Source organism: Leopardus geoffroyi, chromosome B1, assembly GCF_018350155.1.
Source record: "Leopardus geoffroyi isolate Oge1 chromosome B1, O.geoffroyi_Oge1_pat1.0, whole genome shotgun sequence".
In the NCBI taxonomy this organism is placed as follows: Eukaryota; Metazoa; Chordata; class Mammalia; order Carnivora; family Felidae; genus Leopardus; species Leopardus geoffroyi.
Window position 1 is genome coordinate 35,583,687 of NC_059327.1, and position 27,367 is coordinate 35,611,053.

The 27,367-nt window shown below is 53.2% G+C and overlaps 2 protein-coding genes and 1 long non-coding RNA gene across 11 annotated transcripts; 2 read left to right on the forward strand and 1 right to left on the reverse strand.

Annotated features, from left to right (window-relative positions):
• The first annotated feature begins 3,859 nt into the window (after positions 1 to 3,859).
• On the forward strand, positions 3,860 to 6,643 carry NUDT18 (nudix hydrolase 18). The gene is made up of 3 exons (XM_045457791.1): positions 3,860 to 4,243; positions 5,107 to 5,320; positions 5,590 to 6,643. Exons 1-3 carry the CDS (start codon positions 4,082 to 4,084, stop codon positions 6,183 to 6,185), a joined length of 972 nt encoding a protein of 323 aa, XP_045313747.1. The 5' UTR covers positions 3,860 to 4,081; the 3' UTR covers positions 6,186 to 6,643.
• A 481-nt stretch (positions 6,644 to 7,124) lies between these two features.
• Positions 7,125 to 25,288, reverse strand: FHIP2B (FHF complex subunit HOOK interacting protein 2B). 9 transcript variants are annotated; one of them, XM_045457749.1, is made up of 17 exons: positions 25,131 to 25,288; positions 20,986 to 21,064; positions 17,634 to 17,806; positions 14,783 to 14,887; positions 14,565 to 14,687; positions 14,110 to 14,337; positions 13,815 to 14,011; positions 13,417 to 13,525; positions 13,122 to 13,198; positions 12,370 to 12,559; positions 11,738 to 11,883; positions 11,492 to 11,620; positions 11,227 to 11,317; positions 10,879 to 11,022; positions 10,360 to 10,500; positions 10,044 to 10,144; positions 7,125 to 9,815 (listed from the first exon to the last, which is right to left on the reverse strand). In XM_045457749.1, the coding sequence occupies exons 1-17, from the start codon at positions 25,173 to 25,175 to the stop codon at positions 9,677 to 9,679; spliced, it is 2,217 nt and encodes a 738-aa protein (XP_045313705.1). In that variant the 5' UTR covers positions 25,176 to 25,288; the 3' UTR covers positions 7,125 to 9,676. The 9 variants fall into 9 exon arrangements, with proteins under 9 accessions (XP_045313705.1, XP_045313694.1, XP_045313684.1 ...); XM_045457738.1 differs by lacking the exon at positions 17,634 to 17,806 and adding an exon at positions 15,257 to 15,378 and having other exon boundaries at positions 10,840 to 11,022; positions 11,227 to 11,332; positions 25,131 to 25,282; XM_045457728.1 differs by having other exon boundaries at positions 10,840 to 11,022; positions 25,131 to 25,282.
• An 18-nt stretch (positions 25,289 to 25,306) lies between these two features.
• On the forward strand, positions 25,307 to 26,988 carry LOC123587786. Its single transcript, XR_006707522.1, has 2 exons — positions 25,307 to 25,588; positions 25,871 to 26,988. It is a non-coding gene; the product is annotated as an uncharacterized LOC123587786 (long non-coding RNA).
• Positions 26,989 to 27,367: the final 379 nt, after the last annotated feature.

A 27,367-nucleotide genomic window follows, 5' to 3' on the forward strand; every position in this document is an offset into this window, starting at 1 on the left:
TGTTTGCAAAGCAAGGTTATTTTCATTTTATCATGGGATAGAGAGAAAAGAAAAAATGGAAGCAGTCCTACACTTTACTCTGCCACTGTTTTCATTTAATTGATCTCATTTAATCCCTTATCATGGTTTTGAGGTAGATATTATTTATTTATATTTTACGGAGAGGAAAGAGGCAGGCTGGGGTTGAGTCACCCAAGGTCACGCAGCAATTTTAGTGGCAGGATTGGGATTTGAACCAAGCTTCCGGACTTGAGCCTCGTTTACATTAGTCTCGGCCCTTAATGGAGTTTGCAGATGAGCTTGCTGTTCTGTCCTCCTTCCAACACACACACTTTACAGTTGATCATGTTCCAAGTGGCATTGCACGACCATCCCTACTTACACTTCACCTTATATAGCTGTGTCCTAATGTCACCCTAGAACCCCAAACATGGGGTCCTTCCTGCGGGAAGACAGAGATAGCCCAGTCACCAGGCCTCTCTTTTCTGCACACCTCTCTGCTGCCTCCATCTCATGGCAGGTCACAGCACCCTCGAGGGCATATTGGATCTGACTCTTGCAAACAGCAGGTGGACCAAATGTTCTAGGACTGGCCCTGGGCATGAAGCCAGTCCAGGTGGGTACTGACCCTGAGACGTCTGGGGGCACTTGGTGGCACTGTTCCTCATGGAGGCTCAGCTGGCTCACCCCAGTCCAGCGCTGCCCTTGGGGTCTCTGCTTCTCCCAGCATCCCCGCTGTCCACTGTCTACTCCAGCCCCTCTCACTCGCCCAGATAACACAGAAGCACAACCCTCAGCGCCGGAAGTGACATCAGCATGTAGATAAGCAGTGCCGCCTTATTCTTTTTTCTTATAAAGTACCTTTTCAGAGTTTTTATTTTGAAATGATTTTAGATTTACACTCAAGTCACAAAGATAGTACAGGAAGTTCCTGATTACCCTGCATCCAGCTTTGTCCCATGTTAACATCTTACACAAACATGGCACAGTGATCAAAACGAAGAAATCATTATTGACACACTAAACATTTTTAAAAATATTTATTTACTTTTGAGAGACAGAGGGAGACAGAGTGTGAGTAGGGATGGGGCAGAGAAGATACAGAGTCCAAAGCAGGCTCCAGGCTCTGAGCTGTCAGCACAGAGCCCAACACGGGGTTTGAACCCACAAACCCTGAGATCATGACCTGAGCTGAAAAACGCTCAACCGACTGAGCCACCCAGGCGCCCCTATTGATACAACACTATTAACTAAGCAACAGAATTTTGGGATTTCACCAGTTTTCCACTAATGTCCTTTTTCTGTTTCAGGATCCACCTATGCCTGCATGACAGAAGGCCTAGAGGGGAGATGTGGCTCTCCCAAGGTCATTCAGCCAGCTAGTGGCAGAGCACAGGCTGAGCCAAACTTCCCCCTCCCTGTATACCTTGGGCTGCTGCCCTCCTCACACTCCTACTTTGCAGAGGGACGGCATTTGTTGCTCTGTAAAGGCCTCCAGAATCACAGACACCCTTGCCCCACCCTGCCTGCCCATCCCTGGCCCTGTTTCCAAGATTGCCTACACTGCCTTCCTGTACATGTGCTCACACGCGCATGTGTGTCCACGTGCTCTGAAATGACTGCCTCAGGCTTTGCTCCCATGGATGCTGGGAGTCCTGTACTCTGTGATCTACCAGTTTGGCCACACTTGTCCATCATGCTGGGCAGCACCCCTCCCCCCCGCCCCCCCACCCCACCCCCCACCAGTGCTCTGCTCTCTCTGGAAATGGAGGATACAGAGCAAACTTTAACAAAGAACTTTCTTTATTCCTGGTTCTGGAGGCTTCTCCCTCAGCCCCCCTTCCTCCTTCAGCTTTTCTTGTCAGTCTTAGGGCCTCTGCTTAGTCTGGTGTGTTCTGTCTTCCACCCAATGCCTTGAGAAAGTCTACTTTCTGTTGTCCCCCTCTGCACTCCCAGAAGGGCTGGGTACAGTGCCTGGAGAGCCCTCTGCCTGCGCAGCCCTTCTCAGTTTACAAGGGGCTTTCCTGTTGCCTCGTGTGTTCCTCACCACAGGGGTGATTAGGTCCACTTAACAGGGGAGGAGTGTTTTTCCCAGTGATAATGGGGGAGTGGAGCCGTGGTTTCTTGCAGTCTGCTCTTCCAGGCGGCCTGGTGTTTATCTTAGGCTGCCTCTGAGGCTCTCATAGCCCTGCCAGACATGACCTCATTCTCTCTCAAATCATCCCTGGGAGGCAGAAAGGAGTCTGGGACCAATGCAGTCCCCACTTCACAGATGTGAAAACTGACCTGCAGACACACACACACACACAGCAAATACGTTGACAAGTTGCTTTTCAGTCCTAGGGGCCTGACTCAGTCCCGTGAGTTCCGTTGTTTGGGAGTGGAGAGGTCTTGGATAGGGCTGGGGGCAGCAGTGTTTGCCAAGTACTTCAAAAGACTGTGGGCCTGGCAGGGACATCCCACCTTCAAATGCAGGGCCCTGTCTCCAGGGAACCTGCAGTCAGTTCCCTGGGAGAGAAAGGCCTAACGAGGCCAATCTGGTGTGACTGGAATTCCTGAGGGTATAGTTCTGTAGGCATATTTCATGACAGTGGGCCTTTGTGTGGCAGCAACAAGAGCTGTGGCCAGGAGGACCCACCCTGAGGCTGCCTGGTCATGGTGACCCACGCTGGACAGTCTATAGAGCTCCTCCCATGACATCTCACCTTCCCAACAACCCTGTGAAAGAAGAGCTACTATGAATCTACTGTTCAGATGAGGAAACTGAGGCCCACAATTTATCCAGGGGCACATAGCCAGCCAGTGAGCAGTGGCCAGACATCTGCTTCCAAGTCCAATGCTTTGCTCCACCAAGCTCCCAAAAGGAAAGTGCACAAAGCCAGCAGGCAGGGAAAGGGGAGACCCAACTGAGGACAAGAAGCCCAAAGTTGGCTGGCTTCACAGTTTCACTCCAGTTGGCCCTGTCCTACTGTCCTGAGAGTAGGTTAAGGGAAGCTCTGAGGAGGAAAGGTCAGTCTGGGAGAGAAGTAAGAACTCGCCAAAACAACCCACACCCTGCTCTCATTGCGCCAGGCCACCAGGCCGTGTGAGCTGGGTGTGTGTGTGGGGTGGGGGGGGGAGATGAAGGAGCAGGACCTTGTCCCTACCCTCCACAGGGCTTTCAGTCTGCAGTGGAGAGGGCCCTAAAACTGTGTGGGAAATGCAGTGGGCAGGCCGCCAGGACATCGATGAAGGCTGGACTGGCTGATTCCAGACCTTCTTTCTATCCCCAGTCCCCTCCTCCCATCTCCAGCCACACCTTGACCATCTCAGCCCTGCTTCCTCCTTCCTCTGAGCACCTGTCACACCTCTTGACCAAGCCAATCATTTAGCACTTGGCTTATAACCCTCAGATGACTTTTTATTATATGTTTATGTCCACCTTCCCAAGGTCAGAATCTCCTCCAAGGCAGGAGCTACTCTTCCTCCTGCGACAGTGACATGAGGTACATTTTTAGTGAAGAAAGTAGGTTATTTGGGAAGTGATCAATTTGGGCAATACCATGGTATGTGTATAACCACAGCTGCACAGTATAGGTCCAAGCCACAGCCCCGGGCCTCAGTGATGTCATCGGCTTGCTGTGACGTCATCGTCGCTGGCCACTGTGGCGCTCCTCTGCAGCCTGCAGGCACGATGACGTCACCGTCCGAACTCGCCCAGACAAGTGCTTGCTGGAGGAATTAGCGAAGCTGGCAGCTAGAAATGCCGGAGAAAGGCCGGGGCGGGGCGGGGCGGGGGGGGGCGGTGCGGGAGGTAAACTGAGAGGCAGAGGTCAGTGCGCTGCGCACACCACTCAGACCCCTTACGGACTGGCCCCGCCCCCTCAGTCACTGACGCGAGCCAGCCAATCCGGGCAGCCCGCGGTGACGCGTAGCCTATCAGCGGACAGGGCTCGCCGGGCGCTTCCGCGTTCTCGAGCGCGCCTGGTCCGAGTCGGCAGGGGGAGGGGGCGAGGGCGACTGACTGGGATCTCACCCGCGTCCCACCCCACCCGGCGCGACCCACCTGCGGGGGCCAGTCCGCTGCCTCCCAGGGGACCCGATGGCCTCGGAGGGTCTGGCCGGGGCGCTGGCGGCGGTGTTGAGGGGCCAGGGGCTGAGTGTGCACAGCTGTGACTCGGAACCGGCCGAGGAGCTGCCGGCGCCGGTGAGGCTGCGGAAGAACGTCTGCTACGTGGTGCTGGCCGTGTTCCTCAACGAGCAGGTGAGCGTCCGCCCGCCGGGCCCAGCGCCCGGCCCTCTGGAGCACGCAGCCAGCCCCGGTGGGGACAGAGGACCTACCGACAAGAGCCACCGCTTCTTAGTGCGTGGTGCTTCCCAGTTTTGCAAAGCACTGACACACTTACATCTGAATTTTGTGCGGCCCAGCCCCGAGACTGTACCTGTATACAGAAGAGGGATCTGAGGCCCAGGAACCTGCTTATTTCCTCCCGCTAGGCCTCACTGTCTTGAGAGGAGGGCTGCCTTCTTTCCCCAGAATCTAGCATAGTGCCTGCCTCGGAGTGGGCTCAGATCTGTCCAGTGCTTCAGAGACCTCTGGGTCCCATGGACAGTAATGGCACAACCTGCACTTATACTCAGACTTTCTGCCCCACCGTGTGATGTTCTTTTGTGCTGATCCCTGTACAAGTTGCTGCAACAGCAGCTAGAAGGGGCCAGGGCTGTAGGTAGGAGTTTATGGGGTGGGGCCTGGGAGTGTGTTTCAAAGCCTAGGCCCCAGTGTGAGGCCCCTCCATGAGGGGAGGGGGGATGTCTACAATGCATCTACAGACAGGAGTCAGTGCAGGATACATGGCAAGCCTCACTGTGGGGCCTAATCCCCAGCCCCTGAAACAGCTCCCAGGAATCTTAGCCCCTTTCTGAAATGGAAGTCTGAAAGCAAAGAGGGATACATTGCACAGCGAGACAGCTGCAGCCCCCAAGCACACAAGGACCAGTCAACAATTTGAGGTATCCACCAGTAAGGGGGTGTTGGGTGACTCTGTTTGAGCTAGGATCTAACCCCAGGGCAAGGGAAGGTTCCCAGCCCAGCTGTGGTGGGGGTGAGGATCCTCTCTCTCCCCTCAGGATGAGGTGCTACTGATCCAAGAGGCCAAGAAAGAGTGCCGTGGGTCCTGGTACCTACCCGCGGGGAGAATGGAGCCTGGGGAGACCATCGTTCAGGCACTGCAGCGGGAGGTGAAGGAAGAGGCTGGGCTGCACTGTGAGCCTCTGACGTTGCTGTCTGTGGAGGAGCGGGGCCCCTCCTGGATCCGCTTTGTGTTCCTCGCTCAAGCCACAGGTATGGCCCACCTGGTGGCAGTGTTTGGCAGGGGGCAGTTGACACCTTTCCCCCAACTTGTCACCCAATAAGGGTGAGATGAGCCCCTTATTCTGTCTGGTACAAGCCTGGCATCTCCAGATTCCAGCCTGAAGATTTGACCCCCAGCCCCCACAGCCCCATGACCCTGGGTCAGGGCTAGAATGCCTGGGTGGCCATTTACTCCGCCAGGCCCAGCATTTCTCTCAACAGAGACCCTTTCCTCCACCCCATCCTCGACATCCCTGCAGGTGGAATTCTCAAGACTCCCAAGGAGGCAGATGCAGAGTCCCTGCAGGCTGGCTGGTACCCTCGGACCTCCCTGCCCACTCCGCTGCGAGCCCAGGACATTCTGCACCTGGTGGAGTTAGCTGCCCAGTACCGCCAGCAAGCCAGGCACCCTCTTATTCTGCCCCAGGAGCTTCCCTGCAGTCTGGTCTGCCAGCGGCTTGTGGCCACCTTTACCAGCGTCCAAACAGTGTGGGTGCTGGTGGGCACAGTGGGGATGCCTCACTTGCCCATCACTGCCTGTGGCTTCACTCCCATGGAGCAGAGGGGTGGCATCAAGATGGCCATCCTGCGGCTGCTACAGGAGTGTCTGACCCTTCACCACTTGGCAGTAGAGACCAAGGGGTTGCTTGGACTGCAGCACCTGGGCAAAGACCATGCAGATGGCATCTGCTTGAACGTGCTGGTGACTGTGGCTTTTCGGAACCCAGGTATACAGAGGGAGCCCCCAAAGGTTCGGGGTGAGAACTTTTTTTGGTGGAAGGTGATGGAGGAAGACCTACAAAGCCAACTCTTACAGAGGCTTCGGGAATCCTCTGTCGTCCCAGTCAACAGATAGGAAGGTGCCATCTCTGTGCAAGGAGCTGGGTGACGGTGCTCCCCCCACCGTGGCTTTGCTTTCCTCTGGGGGAAGCAGGAGGTTGGCAGTCAGGGATCTGGTGGTGTTGGGAACAGGCAGGTTGTCTGGTCCCCTGGTTGTCAGGGGAATTTCCTTCTCCATGGAGCTGGTCCCTACATCGCACCGAAAGGACAGTGCCTTTAACCCAACAAGGATTCCAGAGCTCAAGGACCTAATTGCCCCTGGGTACGATGAGGGCCCTCCTCCCTAAGGGGATGGATGTGAGAACCTTCTGAACGTGAGATGGCTACTCGTCATCATGAACCTACTTGTCATTTTCCATGCTTGCCTCAGGAAAGGCCTACATCTGATTCTCAGGCGCTGAGAACATGGACTGGGTGCTGAGGGAGGTCATTCCAAGGGAGTGGGCCCCTTGCTGAGTAAATACGTGGTACTTACTTTGCTTTCCTGCCTAAATGTCTCTGTGGAGAGGGAGTGAACAGGAAGAGGGGAGCACATCAAAAAAGAAGCTCCTCCCCTTGTCCCACCACCACCCCCCACGTCTTCCCAGACAGCAGGCCCGTGTCCCCCACTTGCAGGACTGGGGCAGGCCGACTTCCTGCCACCCACTGTAGCGTCTGTGGCCCAGTGGGATTCTCTTTCTCTTGTCTGCCATGGTGCGAGGTGTCCACATCCCCTCCAAGGTTTGAGCTGTGAGAACACCAGAAACTCCAAGGGGGCAAGGAGTTGTGAAAGCTGGCCCTGCCTCTCAGCAGAGTTTCATCTCTTTGGGCTTCCCTGTCCCCTCCCTGCATCACTCTGCCTACCTCTAGGCTCCTGCCTCTGCCATTCTACAACTCCAGACCAAGCCACACCAAAACCTTTTATTCATTTCCCTTCAGTTCAGAAGAATCTTGATTAAAAAAAAAAAAAAAAAAATTTTTTTTTTAAAAGAACTTTACTAAAATTTAAGGAAAAAACCCACAGGAAGTGAACAAAGAAAATATATCATGTGCTACTCAATGGACGTAATACAGATTTCTGGTTCTGAGCAAGGAAACACTTGATGAGGCTTCCCTTCTGAGGTAACTCCATTCTGACACTGAAGACCCAGGATAACCTCCAAGGCCTCCTTCCCATCCCCTCCCCCTGCCATCTTATCTTTCTAGCGTTAGGCTGTGGTAGGAATCCTTTTGTCCCCTCTGAGGACAAACATCTCCCACATGATGGAACCTAACCCTTTCACTCTGGTTCACTTCTCTCAGGGTCTGAGGGACCCACCAGTCTATATCCATGTCGAAGGGCAAACTTTGCTCCCACTTTATTTAGCCTATAGTAGTTTTCAACCCTGGGTGCCCATTAGAATCACCTGGAGAGCTTTAGTAACAATGCTGGGCCGCCCCCCAGAGACACAGCTTTCACTGGTATTGTAAAAAGCAAACCAAGTGATTCTGACATGCACTGAGGTGAGAGCCACTCAGCAGCCCTCTCCAAGTTTCCAACTTACTCTCTCCTGGAGTTCTCTCAGCTACCCCTCCTGAGCGCACCCCCACACGCATACATTTAGGGACCAAGTTTTTAAAATATGAAGTCCTCTAAGGCATTCATACAATTCCCAACATACAAACCTCAAAATGAGACTTGCATACAGATACTTCAGATGGCCCATTCTTTCCCGGAGTCTCCAAGGCTAGCTGGCTCTCGGCTGTAGGTAAGCTGGGCAGAAATAGTGTGGCTTGGCCAAGAGAGAGCCTGGTTCCTGGCAGGCGTGGAGGAACATCAGATTTGCGCTGCCAGAGCCTGTCTCTATTTACCACCCGCCCCCCAGCACACTGCCCCCCTCCGCTCTAGTGCTGGAAAAGGAATTTGTCATTCTCAGGGAGGAAGATGGGCCTGAATGAGCAGCGGAGGCCTGTGCAGGAGGACACGAACAGTGGAGATCGGGGCAGCTGTGCCCACGCAACCAAACCATTGATTGCTGTGTTGTCTGGGGGGACGCAGTGCGAATGCTGAGGGGGATGGAGGAGGGGAGGATCTGTGACTCCCGGATGCTCAAATGTTTTCTGACTTGAAGACTTCAGACCCAATTTGCCCCATGAGCTCTGCTCCCCTGTCCCACGCCAACACCCACGTGCGCACACACGCATGCACGCACATGCACGGTGTCCTTCAGAGCGGCAGTTAAGTCCTCCCCAGCTTGGAGGAATGCAGGAGAGGGAGAGGTCACTGAGTTCCTCCTCTTTCATGTCACCTCCTGGCAACCTGCGGCCGGCTTCTAGAAGCGGCATAGGCAGGAAAAGGAAGCGAAAGGGGCTCTGGCCTGCTCCTCCTTGCCCAGGAGCGAAGCCAGCCACTGCAGTCCTGCTGTGAGGTAATGCCTGGCGCCGCCTGTGTGTTCCTGCAGGTTGAGACAGATTCGGGCCGGGTGGGGTGGCAGCCCCAGCTGTGAAGGGCATGCAGGGAGAACAACACTACAACTGGCTGCCTGTGCCCCAGCACCTCCCCGCTAGGCCTTGGGGGCTTGGGGTCAGGTGGGCATCCTGGCCTCATCTCTCCCCTTGGCTCCCTTGCTCCCTGGAAGAGTATTCCGTCAAGAACTCTGTGGGCTGGGTGAGATGTAGAGGGCCAGGCCTGGCCTCCCCGGGTCTCTGATCCCCTCTGCCCAGGTGTTGAGGACCTGCCGAGACGGGTTCAGAGGCGCCAGAGAGAAACCAGCTGGAGCCAGGGCCTGGCACCCAGCCCCCCACTTCCCAAGCCCTCTCCTGCCCTGGCTGCAGTTGCACCAAGGCTCTCATTAGCAGCTGCCCCCGCCTGGGCGCGGAGCATGCTTTGGGCATTTGCCATGAGGTGGTTGGGAATTTTGCAACAGCCTCCAAAAGGGCCAGGAAGGGAGAATGGGCTTCTCTGCCATCCACTGCCCCTTCACTACAGGTTAAGTCAAGAAGGCAGGAGAAAAAATGTCAAGTCTCAGCAGCATCTGTGGTACCTAGCAAGACAGAGACAGGGCTCCCACGCCCCCATCTCTCTGCCCTACAGTTCTGACCAGCCTGAGAGCCATCACTCACTCCCCCTGTGCCCCTGGAATTGAGCCACAGGTTTTGGCCCTGGCCACAAATCGTCCATAGAGACAGGTGACAGGCACGGAACACATGAGGGTTTGGGTCTGGGTGCTCAGCTGACAATTACCCAGCTCTCCTGAGAAAGCCCCGAGGACACCATGCTGTCTGGGAGGCGATCTCTTTTGCTCCTTGGCCTCTGGTACCTTGGAGACACACTCCCTGAACCCAGTCTGGTGTGACCGACAGGCCATGGTCTTCTTGAGTTAACCTGGGAGTGGAAGCCCAGGCCTCCTCAGAGGCAGAGGCACCTGGGATGTAGAGGTGGAACCAAGCTCCCACCCTGGGAGGCGGGAGGTGGCAGCCATGCCAGGTGGGAGGCAGCTCTTGGGCAGAGGTGAGGACAGGAGTCCCCCATCTGGTCCTGCTCTTGGCTCAGACGTGCCCTTCCTGGGGTGGGGACAGGTGCAGGTGAGGACTGTGCGGGGGGAACTTGACAAAAGCGATGGCAGCCAGCTCCTTGCAGAATTCCTCAAGAACCACTACGCCCTGGAGGAGAGTCTGGTGGTCCAGCCTGAGGGAGACAGCATGGGGGTCATAGCTGGGAGGCAGCAGGAGCGTACCCAGGATGACAACCCAGTGTCCATGAGGTACATCCCAATGGCAGACACCTCTGAGGGAAGATGGAGTTCGGCAACAGGCCCTCTTTGCCCCCTGGCCTGTGCTCCTCCCACATCCCTTGATCACTCTGCCCTCCCACCCCAGGGTCCATCCTTGGGCACCACTTCCCTCGGTTACTTACTGCTCCCCGGGGACCTGACCCATCAGCTGCTTGCGTACCAGGAGCAGTTTGCCTGGGAACTGAGGTACTCTCTGAATTCTCTGCATCAAGTCCCCGATCACCTAGAGCAGGAATGAGACAGGACTGAGGGGGGCAGTGGTGACACTCATGCAGGGTCCCCTGGCTCTGCAGTACTGTGGCAGGGGAGGGGCCATGTGCCTGTGCCTTCCTCTGGCGCTGGCCAGGGTTCCCACTCCTGTAGCCCCCCACCCCCATCCCATTGCCCTCCCTTCCTGCACCACCAGCGACACACACCCTTCGGCTCCGGCATCCTTACCCTGACAAGCACAGAGAACAGACTCCTGCACCCAGGGGCCAGGTTGATGTAGGGATCCAGGAGATACTCATGGATAAGGGGGTGGGGGAAGAGGGCAAGCCGGGACAGGACTGAGGTCACTTGCAGGTTCAGGCTGTATGGCTGTAGGGAACACAGTGGACAAGCTGAGGGTTGGCAGGGGGCGGTGAGCATTTTTGCACTCCCCCAGCCAGGCGCCTGGCCAGTGTGAACGTGTGCGGGGGTGGGAGTCTCACGTGATGTGTGTGTGTCATGGATTCCCTGGGGCTGAGGGCCAGAACATGTTAGGGCGTGTGGAGCAGAGGCAAGATGGGGCTTCCCGCCTGGAGAACGGAGAGGGGAGGGTTGGGGGAAGAAGAGCGTGGAGCTGAAGAACCAAAGAGGGCTCGACCCCCAGGGCCAGGCCACTCTCCTGAAGGACTCCAGAGGCAAACTGCCTCGAGTTTTCCTGTGGGCCCTCACCTTGTAACCTTGTAGCCAGGGCCCAGTCCTGTTGACTACCTGTTCCAAAATCCGGGACATGCGGTCAAACAGCATTCGGAGGAAGTGACCCTCAAAGAAAGGCCGTTCAGGCTCATGGGGGTCCAGGGGTGTGGGACCGAGGGGCCAGCCCCAAGGGGAGACTCGGGAGCTGCACTCCTGGAACTGAAAGAGAAGTGAGAGTTGACGAGGTGAGCCCAGTGGTCAGGAGGCACCCACAGGCAGAGGAAGCCATGTGGGAAGGATGCACTCGAGGTTCTTGGCCGGAGAAGGGAAGAGAGAGAGATCACAGAGGGAGAAGGTGGAATTTATCAATACCACGGCTTTGAGGGATGAGAAGTGGATGTTGGCAGAAACTTCAACACTTACCAGTCCATAAGCATCGTGGACGTACGTGTCATATCCAGTCTCCTCTAGGAAAGCTGAGGTCTTGGCTTCCTCGGGAACCAGGCAGAGGAAACTGAGAGACAGGACCCTAGGTGTGGAGGGGCTCCGGCTGGGCTGCTCTGTCTTTCCCTTCCCCCTCTCCAGCCCTGAGGGAACACTCCCTCCTGGGCTGCCCCTCATCGGGGCTATGGCCAAAGATAGAACAAACAAACCTCAAGTGACTTAGATTTCCTGACCAGCTCCCTACCTGTTGACGATCTCGGTCACTGCTGTTTTGCCATCTGAGTTAGTGGCAGGGGCTGGGGGAGGCTTTGCAGAGGGTTGAAAGCTGGAGTTGAGGAAGCCATCCGTGAAGTAGGGGTCTTCCTCCAGATCTCTGTGGCCAGGGCAGACGAGTGGTACCAAGGAATAAATGAATAAGTGTGGGGATACTGAGGGCCGTAATGGGTCCTGGGCAGCCTGAGGCTTCCCAGAGGAACAAGGTTTCACTTACAGGGTGTCCTCGTAGCTCTCGGGCTCAGGTGAGCCTCGGGCCACATAATGGCGGCCCTCGAGGTTGCAGAGGACCAGGCTGTGGAGGACCTGCTCGTGTGGCTTCTGGAGCAGCTCCTCAAACAGCCGCAGCGTGGTGATGCTGATCTGGGTAAGAAAGGGTCAGCAGGCGTACCTAGGAATTGCTCACTCGGATAAGAAAGATCAGACAGCAGGGTTTGGGGGGAGTGGGTGGGTGCTGGTCTAGGAGCCAGGAGTCTGCCTGGTGCTGGTTCTGTTACTAATTTGATGTGTGCTATCGGGTAAGCCAAGTGGCTTTTCTGTGTCTCAGTTTCCATGTTTGCAAAACGGAATATCGGCCTCACCTAGCTCAGAGTGGATGTAAGCCTCAAACAAGCCAAATGAATATGAAATAGGTCTGGAAAATATCAAGTCACATGGCAAGTATGCGATCACAGAAAACTATGTGACAAAAGCAGTCTGGCCACCATGACCATGTCACTGTTGGGGGCACAGGTAGGAGTTCCAATGCCTCAAGGTAAGCTAACGACAGTGGGAAGAAGCATGCAGGAAATCCCTTGGGCAGGGGTTGATGGGAGGCAGTAGGATAAGCCCCCTCCTGCCCCACCTCACCTCATCAGAGAGGTGATCACAGTGCCCGATGAGGTGAGCGCACAGAGTGCGGGGGCCATCTTCGGGGGCTGCGGGCTGCGGGTCTGCACCCAGGAGGAAAGCCACAGCCTCTCGCAGCAGCGCAGGGGAGCGGAGCTGGCGCAGCATGGCCGTGAGCAAGGCGGTGGAGGTCAGCACACTCTGCTCAGAACTACAGGGAGACAGGGGCACCTGGTGGCTTAATCAGTTAGCATCTGGACCCCTGGACAACTGTCAGTGCAGAGCCTGCTTGGGATTCTCTCTCCCTCTCTCTCTCTCTGTCCCTCTCCTGCTCGCTCGTACTCCCTCTCTTTCAAAAGAAATAAATAAATAAACTTGAAAAAAAAAAAAAAAAACTACACGGAAAGATCACTGAGCCAGGCCTGGGGGCTGAAAGCCAGACGGGGGACGTAAGACCAAAGAGGCAGCTAGCTAGGAGTGAATGAATGTGGTGCTGACAGAACCCCTTCCTGGTACATCTTGGCTTATATTTCTCGCTCCCTAGCCCTCCTGAGGTCCTAGAGTCCAGGAGCGGGAGGACTTTGTCAGCCCATGTGGCTCTGAGCCACGTGTGTCAGGGGGCCAAACCTGGCAAACATTAACCATGGAGCCCACAGACCCATGTGACTCTGGCCAAGGAGGTCCCTGGCCTTAGGGACAGGAAAAGGTTTGGTGGGGAGGGGCAGCTGGATCCAGACCATGGCCATGCCCAAGGGGACTGGACATAAACTTACACATGCAGGAGGTGGGGCTGCAGAATCTCCATGAATAATTTCTCAGCTACAGCCTTTGCCAAGGCGTCTGCAACCACCTAGGTGCCAAAGAGCATGTATTAAACACATTTTACCCCACGAGTGCTTTCCACTGAGAAACAACTGTGTCCTTGCACAGTGTCTTACATAACAGGCAGACCTGGGGCCCTAGTTCCTGAGAGACCTACTTGTTCCTCAAGGTGGATGCAGTGAAGAGAGTGGGGTGAACCGCGGGGCACCCCCACAGAGAGCCCTGTTGATGTCCGCCCCTGCTCACCACGTGTGCCTCTGTGATGAGGTGGTCGCAGTAATCAAACCAGCCCAAAAAGGCAGCCAAGGCCTCCTTGCCAGGGAAGGAAGCCTCATCAGACGGGGCACTGGGCAACCTGAAGGGGGAAGCAAGAAAGGAGCTAGGAGGCCTGCCTCAGGTACCTTCTGGAATCTGGGCCCCTTCTCCCTGCAACCACTGTTGCTGGGAGATCAGGTACAGAAGCAAAAGTGGTGTTTTCCTCAAGGGAAAGCTGGGATGGGCTGGGTTGGGCTATACCCTCAGGAAGAGGGTGGCCAGCAGGGGTCCCCATCCCTCCTGGGAAATCAGAGGAGTGGCTACCAGAGGACAGGGAGGGCTGCTAGCCACTGAAGATGTAGCCCTGCTTTCCCTGGCCAAGTGCCTACCTCCAGCTGATGCCCTCTAAAGCAGCAATGTCTGTGGGGTCCAGGAAGGTGGGCATGGACTGGTACAGCTGGCAGAGGTGCTCGACGATGGCAGGGCAGCAAGGGCTGCTGTGCACCAGGTAGGTGGCAGCTGCCTGTGAAGCCACACTTACCAGGAGCAGCAGGTTCTCCTGGGCCTTCAGAGCCACCCGACCTTTCTAGGGGTAGGGGTACAACTTCAGGGACATACATCTGAGCCCCCAGATCCCCTCCCAGCAGTTCACCCTCCCCTGCCCACTCTGTGTGCAGCTAGCACCTTGCTCTTGCACAACCCGATCAGAGAGGTGATCAGGTTGCTTTCCCCAACTCCTCCATCTGGCTCCTCCGTCTCAGCAGGCAGCTGGGCGGTCAAGGCCTGGGCGTTACAGGGACTCAGGTCAGGAGACTTGCTGTGGGGGTGGTCCTTGTCTTGGATGCTGGCTGCCTCTCTAGGCAGGGTGATGGGTTCTTTGGATGACTTCTTCCTACTGACAATCTTTTTACCCTGCAAAGAAGGTTGCATGAGGCCAGCTCATGGTACAGACCATTCCCCATGATGCCCCCTTGGGAATACAGGCTGCACACTGGCTGGCAGAGCCTCGGCGTGGAGCTAGAGAGGAAGCCGCCTAGGTGCCCGAGTACCTGCTCCATCCTCTACTTCCTCAGAAGGGCCACAGGGGTCTGCCCTGGGGTCTGGGCCCTCCCGCTTCTGTTCCCCACAGAGGTGCTCACTTCCAGGATGTAGGTGAGCAGGGCTGGATCCTGTTGGATCTTGGAGCAGAGAACGGTGGTGAACTGCACCTCCTCCTTTTCTGTTTGGGATCCAGGAACTGTCCCACCAAGTTGGAGAAGCTTCTAGAAGGGAGGCAAGATAGAAACAGAAGGGAATGGGGTAGCAGGGAAGAGAAGGGCTTGACCCTCAGACACCCCTTAGTTTCTTGGTCCCTCACCTGCACAGGCCTGTGGACGTTGAGGTAATGCAAGAGGGGGTGCTGCACCTGGGCCAGAACCTTGCTGAAGAACTGGAACACCTGCTGTCGCATGCCTGGGGGGTACTGGGGGTCAAGGAACAGAGTGCCCATCAGAAGATGAAGCCATGACCATCACCTGGAGTACTCCTCCCCCATGGGCCACAGCACAATCCTCCCTTCTGTCACTGCTCAGAGGGCGCCTTTTCTGCAAGCCTCCTTCCTTCACTTCCTGGAGATACTACAGGTTTGCTTCCAGAGCACTACAATCAAGTGAGTATTGCAATAGGTGAATATCGCGATAAAGCAAGTCAAATTAATTTTTTGGTTTCCTGGTGAACATAAAAGCTGTGTCTACACTATACTATAGTCTATTAAGTGTGAAATTGCCTTATATCTAAAAAGTAATGTACATGATCTTAACTTAAAAATACTTTATTGCTAAAAAATGCTAACCATCATCCACACTTCCAGCGAGTCATAATCTTTTTTGCCGGTGGAGGGTCTTGTCCCTATGTCGGTGGCTGCCGACTGATCAGGGCGGTGGTTGCTGAAGGTCGGGGTGGCTGCGTCAATTCCTGAAAATAATACAATGAAATTTGCCGTGTTGATCGAGTCTTCCGATTTCCCTGCAGCCCGCGATGCTGTTTCATAGCACTTTACTCACAACAAAACTTCTTTCAAAATTGGAGTCAAGCCTCTCAAACCCTGCCGCTGCTCTATCGACTGAGTTTATGTCATGTTCTGACCCCTCTGTTGTCATTTCAAGCATCTTCACAGCATCTCCACCAGGAGTAGCTCCCACCTCAAGAAACCATAGTCTTTGCTCATCCAGAAGGAGTAACTCCTCATCCGTTCAAGTCTGCTCACGAGACGGCGGCAATTCAGTGCCATATCCAGGCTCCTCTTCCAGTCCCGGCTCTCTCGCCGTTCCCCCCGACACACACCCACAGACACCTCCGCCACCACAGTCCGGAAGCCCTCACGGTCCTCCATGGGGGCTGCGATCGAATTCTTCCAAACTTCTGTTCATGTTGCTATTTTGACCTCTTCCCGTGAGTCACGAATGATCTTAATGGCACCTAGAATGGTGACTCCTTTCCAGAAGGTTTCAATTTACTTTGCCCAGATCCATCAGAGGAATCCCTGTCTGCGGCAGCCATAGCCTTACAACATGCATTTCTTAAATAATAAGACTTGAAAGTTGAAATGACTCCTTGACCCATGGGCTGCAGAATGGATGCTGTGTGAGCAAGCACAAAAACCACGTTCACCTCGTCGTCCATCTCCATCAGCGCTCATGGGTGACCCGTGCACTGTCAGCGAGCAGTGGACTTAAAACACTCAGTGAGCAGAAGTGTGGTCATTCAGGCTTTATTGTTCCATGTACAGAGCACAGGCAGAGTGGATGGATTTAGCATCATCCTTATGGGCCCTCGGCCTTCCAGAATAGTAAATGAGCACTGGCTTCACTTGAAGTCACCAGCTGCCTGTCCTTTGAAGTTTTGAAGCCAGGCATTGACTTTGCCTCTGTAGCTGTGAAAGTCCTAGGTGGCATCTTCTTCCAACAGAGGCTGCTTCACTACGTCGTAAACCTGTTGTTCAGTGTCACCGTCCTCATGAATTATCTGAGCCGGATCTTCTGGAGAACCTGCGGCAGCTTCCACATCAGCTCCTGCTGCTTTGCCTTGCACCTTGATGTCACGGAGACAGCTTCTGTCCTCAGACCTCGTCGACCAACCTCTGCCAGCCTCAGACTTTTCTCCTGCAGCTTCCTCACCTCTCGCAGCCTTCACGGAATTGAAGAGAGTCAGGGCGTGCTGGATTAGGCTTTGGTTTAACAGAATGTTGTGGCTGGTTTGATCTTCTATGCAGACCACCCACATTTTCTCAGTAACAGCAACAGGGCTGCTTTGCTTTCCTATCATTCGTGTGTTCACCGGAAAGCACTTTTAATTTCCTTCAAGAACTTTTCCTTCCCATTCACAACCTGGCTAACTGCTCGGTGCGAGAAGCCCAGCTTTTGGTCTATCTCAGCTTTCAACGTGCCTTCTTCACTAAGCTTAATCATTTCTAACTTTTGATTTAGAAACATGCAACTCTTACTTTCACTTGAATACGTAGAGGCCATTATAGGGTTATTAATTGGCCGAATTTCAACATTGTTGTGTTTCAGGGAATAGGGAGCCCCAAGGGAAGGGAGAGAGATGGGGAGTGGCTGGTAGGTGGAGCAGTCTTACATGGGCACTGTCTGTGGTGCCCCCAATTATAATACCAACATCAAAGATCGCTGATCCCAGATCGCCATAACAGATATAATAACGAAGTTTCAAATATTATAAGAATTACCAAAATGTGACACAGAGACATGAAATGAACAAATGCTGTTGGAAAAATGGCGCCCATAGACTTTCTCAACGCAGCACTGCCATAATCCTTCAACTTGTAAAACATGCAGTATTTGTGAAGCACAGTCAAGTGCAGTGCAATAAAACAAAGTCTGCCTGTATGAAACTGGCCTCCCCTGCACTGCCAATTCCCCGTCCCGCTTTATTTTTCTCCATGACCTTGTCATTGTTGAATATACCGCATGCAGGCTCCTCTTATTATCCACCACTCTCTGACTAGAATTTTTGTCTGTTTTAATCACTGCTGTGTCCCCAGCACCTAGGACCCTGCCTGGCACATGGCTGGTTCTTAGTACGTCTTCACTGAATGAATGCTGACAGTAATGGGAGCATTTCCTCAACCTAGGTGACGGGAGGAAGAGCCTGGAACACAGGGGCTCCAGTTTGGGTGGAAGGTTCCAGGGGCACCCCAGGGTCCTGCCCACCTCAGCCTTGCCCAGCGTGCACAGGGTCTCCAGGATTTTGTGCTGCAGCAGGTATTCCAGACAGGGCCCTGCCTCGCCAGCTGCTGTCTGCTGCCTCTCCTCGTAGACCAGGATGTCCAACATCTGCCTCAGCCGCCAGGGAATATCTGTTTTCTTGGCGGGGGTGTTTTCATCTAATAGAGATTCAGGAAACAAAGGTGGGGGGGGAAGAGGGGCACTCTGTGTTGAGGGGGTCAAGCCCACAGTCCCCCCGGAAACACTGGGGGGGACGGAGGGTAAACCTGGAGTAAGGCCAGGTTAACAGTTTGCTTCAAAGACCAAAGGAAATGGAAGTTAGCACTTGGTGCCTCTACATTTAACAAGACAAAAGATCTTTTAGGGACACCTGGGTGGCTCAGTTGCTTAAGGGTCTGACTTTGGTTTTGGCTCAGGTCATGATCTCACAGTTCATAGGTTCAAGCCCCACATCGGGCTCTGCGCTGACAGTGTGGAGCCTGCTTGGGATCCTCTCTCTGCCCCTCCCCTGCTCACTTGCTCATTCTCTCTCTCTCTCTTAAAATAAATAAAATAAACATTAAAAAAATTACAAAAAAGTGGCATCATTTCTTCTCCAAACTCTGGGACATACAGAAGGGTACACTACCCAGGCTGCAGGCCAGCTCTGGGCCAAAGTGACAAGCCATGGGCTTAGGGGTCTCTGTCACATAATGTAGAAGCTGTCTTCTAGCAGCTTCCTGAGAGGTAACCTCCTGTCCTCTTTACACTCACAGGAGGCAGTACTCCATTTTTTACAAGGCAGAAAAAAGTCCATGCACGACCACAGGTTCGGAGGCAAAGCAGTTTCACTGTGCGAAGGTCTTGGTGGAGAAGCTGGGGCTTTTGTAGTCAGAGTCTCAGACGGAGTGTTCTTGTAAAACTAGTTTTGGTGCTTTGGGACTGGCCTTGGAGCACCCCCTAGCTTTTCTCAAAAGCATTGGCTTTTGAGCAACTTGGCTCACCTCCCCCACATCTGCACCTCTGGTCTAGGTACTGTTCAGGAAATGAATGGATGGGGTCAGATGAAACCTCAGGTGGACCTGAGTCAGTTCTGGATCTTTTACCACTGTCCTGATAGATTGGGGCTCTCTGTCAAGAGATGTTCAGTCTAAAAGGTACAGACTTGGGGCACCTGGGTGGCTCAGTCAGTTGAGCGTCCGACTTCAGCTCAGGTCACGATCTCGCGGTCCGTGAGTTCGAGCCCCGCGTCGGGCTCTGGGCTGATGGCTCAGAGCCTGGAGCCTGCTTCCATTCTGTGTCTCCCTCTCTCTCTGCCCCTCCCCCGTTCATGCTCTGTCTCTCTCTGTCTCAAAAATAAATAAAACGTTAAAAAAAAAAATTAAAAAAAAATAAATAAAAGGTACAGACTTCCAGTTAAAAAATAAGTAAGTCCCAGGGGCGCCTGGGTGGCGCAGTCGGTTAAGCGTCCGACTTCAGCCAGGTCACGATCTCGCGGTCCGTGAGTTCGAGCCCCGCGTCAGGCTCTGGGTTGATGGCTCAGAGCCTGGAGCCTGTTTCCGATTCTGTGTCTCCCTCTCTCTCTGACCCTCCCCTGTTCATGCTCTGTCTCTCTGTGTCCCAAAAATAAATAAACATTGAAAAAAAAATTTAAAAAAAAAAAAAAAAAAAAAAAAAAAAAAAAATAAGTAAGTCCTGGGAATGTTAAGTACAGCATGGTGACTATAGTTAATGTACTGTATATTTGAAAACTGCTAAGAGTAGATCTTAAAAGTTCTCATCACAAGAAAAAAAAATTGGTAACTATACAGGGTGATGGATATTAACTAGACTTATTGTGATGATAATTTCACAACATATCCATACATTGAATCAGTATGTTGTATATCTGAGTTATATGATATGTTACATCAATTATATCTCAATAAAAAAGGGTCTTCAGTTTAATTTTTTTAATAGCTAATGACATTTCTGATTCCTTTTAAAAATATTTATTTATTTTGGGGGAGAGTGTAAGCAGGGGAGGGGCAGAGACGGGGACAGAGGATCTGATGCTGGCTCTGTGCTGACAGGCTGATAGCAGCAAGCCCGATGTGGGGCTTGAACCCACAAACTGCAAGATCACGACCTGAGCCAAAGTCAGATGTGCAAATGACTGAGCCACACAGATGCCCCTCTGATTCTTTTTTTTTTCATGTTTATTTATTTTGAGAGAGAGAGAGCAGGGGAGGGGCAGAGACAAAGAGAGGGAGAGAGAGCAAGAGAGAGAGCGAGAGTGATTGGGGGGGGGGGGGAGGGAGGAAGAGAGAATCCCAAGCAGGCTCTGCGTTGTCAGCACAGAGCCCAATGTGGGGCTCAATCTCAGGAACCATGAGATCATGACATGATCCGAAATCACGAGTCAGACACTCAACCGACTAAGCCACCCAGGTGCCCCAAAAGATCTTCAGTTTAAAGCAATTGTTCTCAACTGGGGGCGATTTTGCCCCCAGGAACATTTGGCAATTTTTGGAGACATTTATGGTTATCACAATGGGTAGGAGGTTCTACTGGTGTCCAGTGGGTAGAGGCCAGAGCTGCTGCTAAACACGCACCCCCAAAAGCTCCCCCCCCCCACAACAAAGAATGATTAAGTCCAATGTCAACAGTACCAAGATTCAGAAACGTGATTTAAAAGGACCTTTAGGGGTCCCTCAGAGTGTCCAAAGACTGCTTTTTAATTTCTTGGGCTGGCTCAGGCTGGAAATAAAGTCTTTAGGAAAGATGTAGACTGGAATCAAACCCTAGTCTGAACCAGGAGGTAGAAAGCCAGGGATGCAGGACACGGTTACCTGGCCACCAGTGTGTATCTGCCAATACCAACATATTGACTACAGAGCAGCCAATCAGATTCCGCCCCTCAGAAAGCCATCCTCATGGGCCCAGATTACCCGGGGCTCTGGCTCTCAGCTAGGGGAGAAGGACACAGGCACATTACATGCCTGAACTTCAGTTCTCCTCCTACCCTAGATTTCTATAAGGGAAATGTCCTCTAAGTCAGCTCAGGGAAAAGAGGAACAGGTACCTGGGGACTACAGGCCTGGACGTCTGCAGAGCTGGAAGCTAGGGGCAAGTGGGGCTCAACCTCTGCCTTGCAGTGTCAGGCCAGTGAGATGCCCAACTTCCTAGTCCCCACTCCTACTTCACTCGGCTCCTCTCCCAAAAGGTCAGGGTGGGGCCAGCCCCCAGTCTGAACTCCTCGGCAGCAGTTGTCACCTTATCCAGGACACCTGCGTCTCTGCCTTGCGTGGTGACCCTGCCTACACCTTCCTCCCCACTCCCTGCAGGAGTCCCCCGTCCAAGGGAAAGCAGGCCCCACCTGTGCTTTCAATGTAGTAGTGCGTGATGCCCTTCCAGTGCTCCACGAAGGCCTCCAGCAGGTCAATGCTGGGCTCCCGCTGTGGAGAGAGCAGAGACACACAGCCTAAGTAGCCACCACAGTGATCACGGGCTCCGCTGCCACCATCACCCATCAGAACAGATGTTCCACCATTTACCAAGTGTTGGGTCAGTGCTAGGCCCTGGAGGAAGCACTGTGATCCAGGTTCTCAAAGGGAACAATAACACATTTTCCCCAGGACAATCTCTTGGCACCTCTCCTGGACCCCCTCTGTCCTGGAAATGCTGTACTCCTGCTACATGTCATGATTCCACAGTCCCTGTCCTGGAAGAGCTAAGAATGTTGGTGGGGGAAACAGACACGGAAACAGATCCTCTCAAGACAGTTACACTACAATAGAAAGACATAGAGGAAAACAGTGAAGCGTCCCCAAAATAACAAAATAAAAATGATACACGTGGAAAACATGGCAGAGACAAAGCTTTTAGGTCCCTCTCAATCTGAGAGTCTGCAAAAATCTGTGTTCAAGGCCACTGAAAGGCTTCGTTCAACCAGATGGGTAATGTTAGCATAATATTAATAAAGTGCCTTACTTACAACATACTTGCATCTTTTATCCAAGGCTGAGAACTGCTGGAGGAGTTAGGGGTGCACAGCCTGAAGCCCCAGGGAATTCTATTCCCATTGTGAGCAAGCCCCAAACCTCTCCCTTTTCCAGAAGTGATCTCTCCATCTCTACACTGAGAGTAGCTTTGAATTGATAACTACTTTCTCTGAAAACTCCAAAAAAGAGCATTTGTTCCCTTTTCTTGTGGAGTAGATGACTACAGGAGAAAAATGCACAAATAGTCCCTTACCACAGATGCTCATTTCTACCTCTCCATCTCTGCTCAGGTCACTCCCTTACCCCAGAAGCCCTGCATCCCCCTACGCTTGCCTAGATCCTAACAGTCACCAGTGAGGTCCAGCTAAGGGCCACCAGCTCCAGAAAGGCCTTGCCAGAGTTCTTGGACACATCTTTCTCTAACCTCACACTTTACTACATCATAGAACTGACAGTCTACTCCTTATTTATTCAGTATCTTTTGAGCGCCCACTGTGTACAAGACGCTATGCTAGACGCTATAAGCAATATAAGGATGTTGAAGACCCAGTGACAGGGAGAAGAGAATATAAAACCACCCTGAATAACTCAGCTACAGGAAGTTGCATGAGGACACAGGAGAGATGGAACGTGATCTCTGGGAAAAGAGCACTGGAACAGAGAAGGCTTTACTGAGGTTACCCTTGAACTAAAACTTGAAGAACAGGGTCCGAGTTCAACAGTTCGAGATGAAGGAAAGACATTTCCTGCAGAAGGAACTCTGCACACAGTGTCTGGGACAAGGATGGGTTGAGTGTATGTGTCCCTGTACATCAAGCCACCAAGTCAGGATTGTTTTTTGCAGGCAGTGGGGGGCAGTCAACGACATCTTCTGAGCAGTGTTCCAGGCAGGGTCATCTGGCAGTTTTGTGTAGGAGATGAAGGCAGGAAGAATGGTTGGAAGGCCATTAAGATAGGAGAAAGAAGCAGTAACACTGAATCAGAGGCCCTGAAACGCTCCCAGACAACCTTGTCTTCTTTCAAAGTTAGCTGTGGGGGGCATGACTCTTACTGGAGTGGCACCTCCAGTAAGTCATTCCAAACACACTTTCCACATGAATTGACTGCATCTTACCACGTCCTGTGTGATACTATTATTGCTGGATTAGTGCTCACCTCTTCTACCAGACTGTGAGCTCCCTGAGGGCTCAGGTTCTGTGTTTTCTACCTCTGCCTGCTCCTAAAGGGCTCTGCACATAGTGACTACTCATTCATATGTACTAAATAGCTCAGCAAACTCCTTAACACCTCCTTTCCATAGTTTCTTGTCTCTTGGAAAGCCCCCTGCTCCTTGACCAGCACTATAATTATCTCACTTTTCTGTGATGGGCTCTCATCTAGTCTCAAAATTCATTGATAGTCTCCTAAAACCTTGAGCTGGACTTACATTAGAAAAGAACAATTGGGGGGCGCCTGGGTGGCGTAGTCGGTTAAGCGTCCGACTTCAGCCAGGTCACGATCTCGCAGTCCGGGAGTTCGAGCCCCGCGTCAGGCTCTGGGCTGATGGCTCAGAGCCTGGAGCCTGTTTCCGATTCTGTGTCTCCCTCTCTCTCTGCCCCTACCCCATTCATGCTCTGTCTCTCTCTGTCCCAAAAATAAATAAACATTGAAAAAAAAATTAAAAAAAAAAAAAAAGAAAAGAACAATTGGGTAAGAGGAGAACCCAGAGAACACAGACTGTTAGCAAACTGTAACGGACTGTCACAAAACAGACTGTTGGAAGAAAGCAAGGGAATCTACTATTAGTTATCATAACTCCAAAGGAACTATACCACATGATGATCTTTACTATCTTCGTTAATGATAACAAAGATGTTTTTATAAAAGAACCATAAGGATTGCTATTCTGTTTTGTCAGAAGAGGGCAGGAAGGAGCACTCTCCCTCCTTATAACAAGGAGTCAAGCAACTTGCTGGGGTCCTAACCTGGTGACCCAGCCAGGGGAAGGGCTATGCCCTGATCTGGGGGGTAGAGAGCAAAAGAGGGGCTCCTATCTCTCCTGACAGCTATACTGGGTCAGCCAAACTTCTCCAGAATTGTCTATATATTGTATACTCAGGAGCAGAAGATCACTTGCCTAAAAATATCTCCCTTGACCACCAGTACCCCCTCCAGCCACTGACGCAGAAATTCCCTCATTGGAAGCATTAGAAATTCACTTCTCAAAACTAAGGCTCTCTCTGGCCCACCTACGCACGCTGCCCATGGAGCTTTCCCTGACAGGTATGAAGTAGTTTGTCACATCACTTTCTAAGATGACAGCTGTCTTGATAGGAGACAAGGAGGAGCGGAAGAAGAGATCATTTTAGAACCCCTCCCAAGGGGGGCTGCCCTGGAAGCACCTGGACATCGGGAAGGGCAGGGCTGGGGACAGGAGGAGAGGCAGGAGGAGAAGCTTTTCACTTTCTTCACAAATCTCATTAAGGCTGAGCCTGTTCCCATGTACAATAAGCTCTGTTTTAGGGGGGTGCTTTGAGGAGAAAGGAGGTGAAACACAAGTCTGTTTCTCCAGAGCAACTCTGATACAATATACTAAACCGATCAATTAGAGGAGGACTTCTACTTTGAGACAAAAGAACTGTTAACTCTACAGACAGATTCTTGGCAGGGTTGCTTTAAACAGAAGGCCTCTGGCCTACCCTATCCACACTGCACTTTTATCTCACTGAATGAAGTGAACCCGCCTGTGACCAGCCTTCAACTCCCAACAGAAAATGGCAAAAACACAAACTCTTCCTCACATGGCTGCCCCAAGGCCCCACCAGGCTGGCCTCTCCTGACTCAAGGTCAACCTGGGTCGGCTGGTGTGGTGCGGCTAGTGTGGTGGGAGATAACATTCTGTATACAGCCCCTGGGCCCTGCTGTTTCCTGGGCCAGGCACCCACCCACCTCTGGGTTGTGTATACACGGTCAGGGCTTGGGCCATCTGGGCCGGAACTTCTCAAGTGGAGGCTGAGAGACACGCGCCTGACTAAGGTCCTGGGGTTGTCTGGAGGCTCAGAAGGAGGGCAAGGGACGTCTATTTTTCAAGCCCAGGTGACCAGGAAGGGAGGAGCGTGGGCCGAGGAGGAAGGCGAACAGCCTGGGGAGGGGACTTTGGGGAAGAAACTCTTGGGTGACAAGGGAGCCCTCTGGCACAGAAGAGTTGGGGAACTGGGAGCGAACTGGGAACGGGGAGCAGGAAAAAGAGACAGGAAGCCATTTAGGGAGAAGGGTTAGGGGCTGGGGCGATACGGAGAGGGGCTGGAAGTCGGTGCGATCGGGAAAGAAGCCACGCGAAGCAGGAGTGCTGTGCGGGGCGGGGGGGGGGGGGGGCGACGGGGGAGAGAGGAGGCCGGGGAAAGGGCGCCGCGGCCTGGGTGGGGGTCCCTTCCCCGAGGCGGGCCCGCGTCCTCCGCCCGCCCGCCCGCCGGATCCTCCCCCGGTCCCGCGCCCGCCCTTCCGGCCTAGGCCCCGCGCGCCCCGGCCTCCCCCGCCTCACCGCCCCCACGGCCTCCTGCAGCAGCGCTCCGAGCCGGCTCAGCATGTTGGCGGCCCGGCCCGGCCCGGCTCGGCTCGGCTCCCGGGCGGCGGCGGGCAGCGGCGGCGGCAGCGGCGGCGGAGCTCACAGGCGGAGCGCGGCCCGGGAGGCGCGGCGAGGAGGCGGGGCCCTGCCTGGCCCGCCCCGCCTCGGCCCGCCGGGGCAAACGCTGCCCACCGCCCCAGCCCCGGCCCGGCCTGGCCCGGCCCGGCCCGGCGTGGTCGGGAAGGAGGCCGGGCGCCGACGTATTTCGCCCGTGGAGAGCCAGGGGGGACGCTGAAGCCCGGCGTCGCAGCGGAGGGGCGCCTTCAAGTGCTGCCAGGGCTCCCTGGGGAGCCAGATGGCAGCGAGAAGGGCGAGTGGGACCGGGAGGTTTCTTCCTCCCGAGGAAGACAGGTTTGAGAACGTCTGTGGATCCTGTAAGTCTCTAGATGCCCCTACCCCCGCCCTCTGCCCAACACAGTAGCCACTGGCCGCATGAGGCTGTGGAGCCCTGAAACAAACGCGCTAGGCCTGATTGAGATGTGCCGAAGGTCAAGTACACCTCGGATTCTGAAGACTTAGTACACAAAGAAAATGTAAAATAGCTCACTGATGATGTTTGATGTTGATTACCTGTTGAAATCGTAATATATTAGATATATTGGGTTAAACGGACTAGATTATTAAAATTAATTTCCCTTGTTGCTTGTTCCTTTAAGTGGATACACCACTGGTGCAGAGGTTCTGCAGAGGAAGCCACAACTGGCCCGGTTGCCCTTCTAGCAGCACCAAGGAAGGAAACAGAAGATGGGTCTCCCATGTTGAGGCGCCCCCTACCAGGGCAAGGTGAGCCCAAGAATTACACAGGCAGAACCCTCAACAAGAGCAGGGTTTCCTGGAACGTCTGGAGCAGCAACTCTTGACAGTTTAAAGCCCGTTTTCCCTACCACCTCCACCTCCAACCCTCAGGAATGGAAAGATCTTTCTGAGAAGAGGGCTGATATCTGTTCAAAATGTATTTCTGCTGACCACTGACATCTGATGAGAGGGTGAGGGGTAGCCTCTATCACAAAGCTGTAGGACCTAGAGCTGGGGGGAGGGGGTCTTGGGGCTTCACCGCACTAGCCCTGCCTTTTGGGCTCCATTTACCAGTCAGGCTGAGGCCCAGGAGACAACGACCTGTCCAGAGATGGCTGTGTACCCTGGAGTGGAGCCTGGAGTCCAGGCTAAGTCACGAGGGGGGGTGGGGGGGCAGGGTTCTGCCCAGCCCATCCAGAGCTGGCATTTGGATCTCAGTTCTCTGACAACTGCTTGGGAAAAAGAGACCTTTTAAAATAGTCCATCTGCAAATGGGCCCCTGTGAGGAGCCCTATGGGAAAGAAGAGGAAGCTTTCAGGCCAGAATGTGTAAGAACAAAGGGAAGAAACAAGCCTGTTGTGTACAGAGAGGCCACCTGGAGAGGTGGAGACCTGAGTCCAGTCCTGCACTGTGTTTTTCTGGGCCAGCTTCCTCTAGGTAAGGGAAGCAGCTGAATGGATTAAATCAGCTTTCCCCAAGAAACTCTGGGATAGAGTGAAAGTGCATCAGGAATTCATAACCTTTCATTTGGCTTCACTTTAAAAATTTTGTCTTAGAACTTCTAATAAATGTTAGCGGAAACATGTGTTATATGCCAAAAGTGTTGGAGCCCACTGATGTACAGTTGACCCTTGAATAACATGGGTTTGAACCGTACAGGTCTGCTTATACATGCATTTTTTTTAGATACAGTGCAACACTCTATCTGTAATTTCTCATCCTTAAGATTTTTTCTTTTTAAAAAAAATTTTAAAAGGTTTTTTATGTGTGTTTTTGTTTTTTGTTTTAATGTTTATTATTTTTGAGAGAGAGAGAGCACACGTGGGGGAAAGGAAGAGAGAGAGAGGGAGACACAGTATCCAAAGCAGGCTCCAGGCTCTGAGCTGTCAGCACAGAACCCAATGTGGGGCTCCAACTCAGGAACCGTGAGATCATGACCTAAGCCGAAGTCGGACACTTAACTGACTGAACCACCCAGGTGCCCTTATTTTTTTGGTGTGTGTGTGTGTGTGTGTGTGTGTGTGTGTGTGTGTTTGTAATCTCTGCACCCAATGTGGGGCTAAAACTCACAATCCCAAGATCAAGAGTTGCATGCTCTTTTGACCAAGCCAGCCAAGTACTCCTCTCCCTTGTGATTT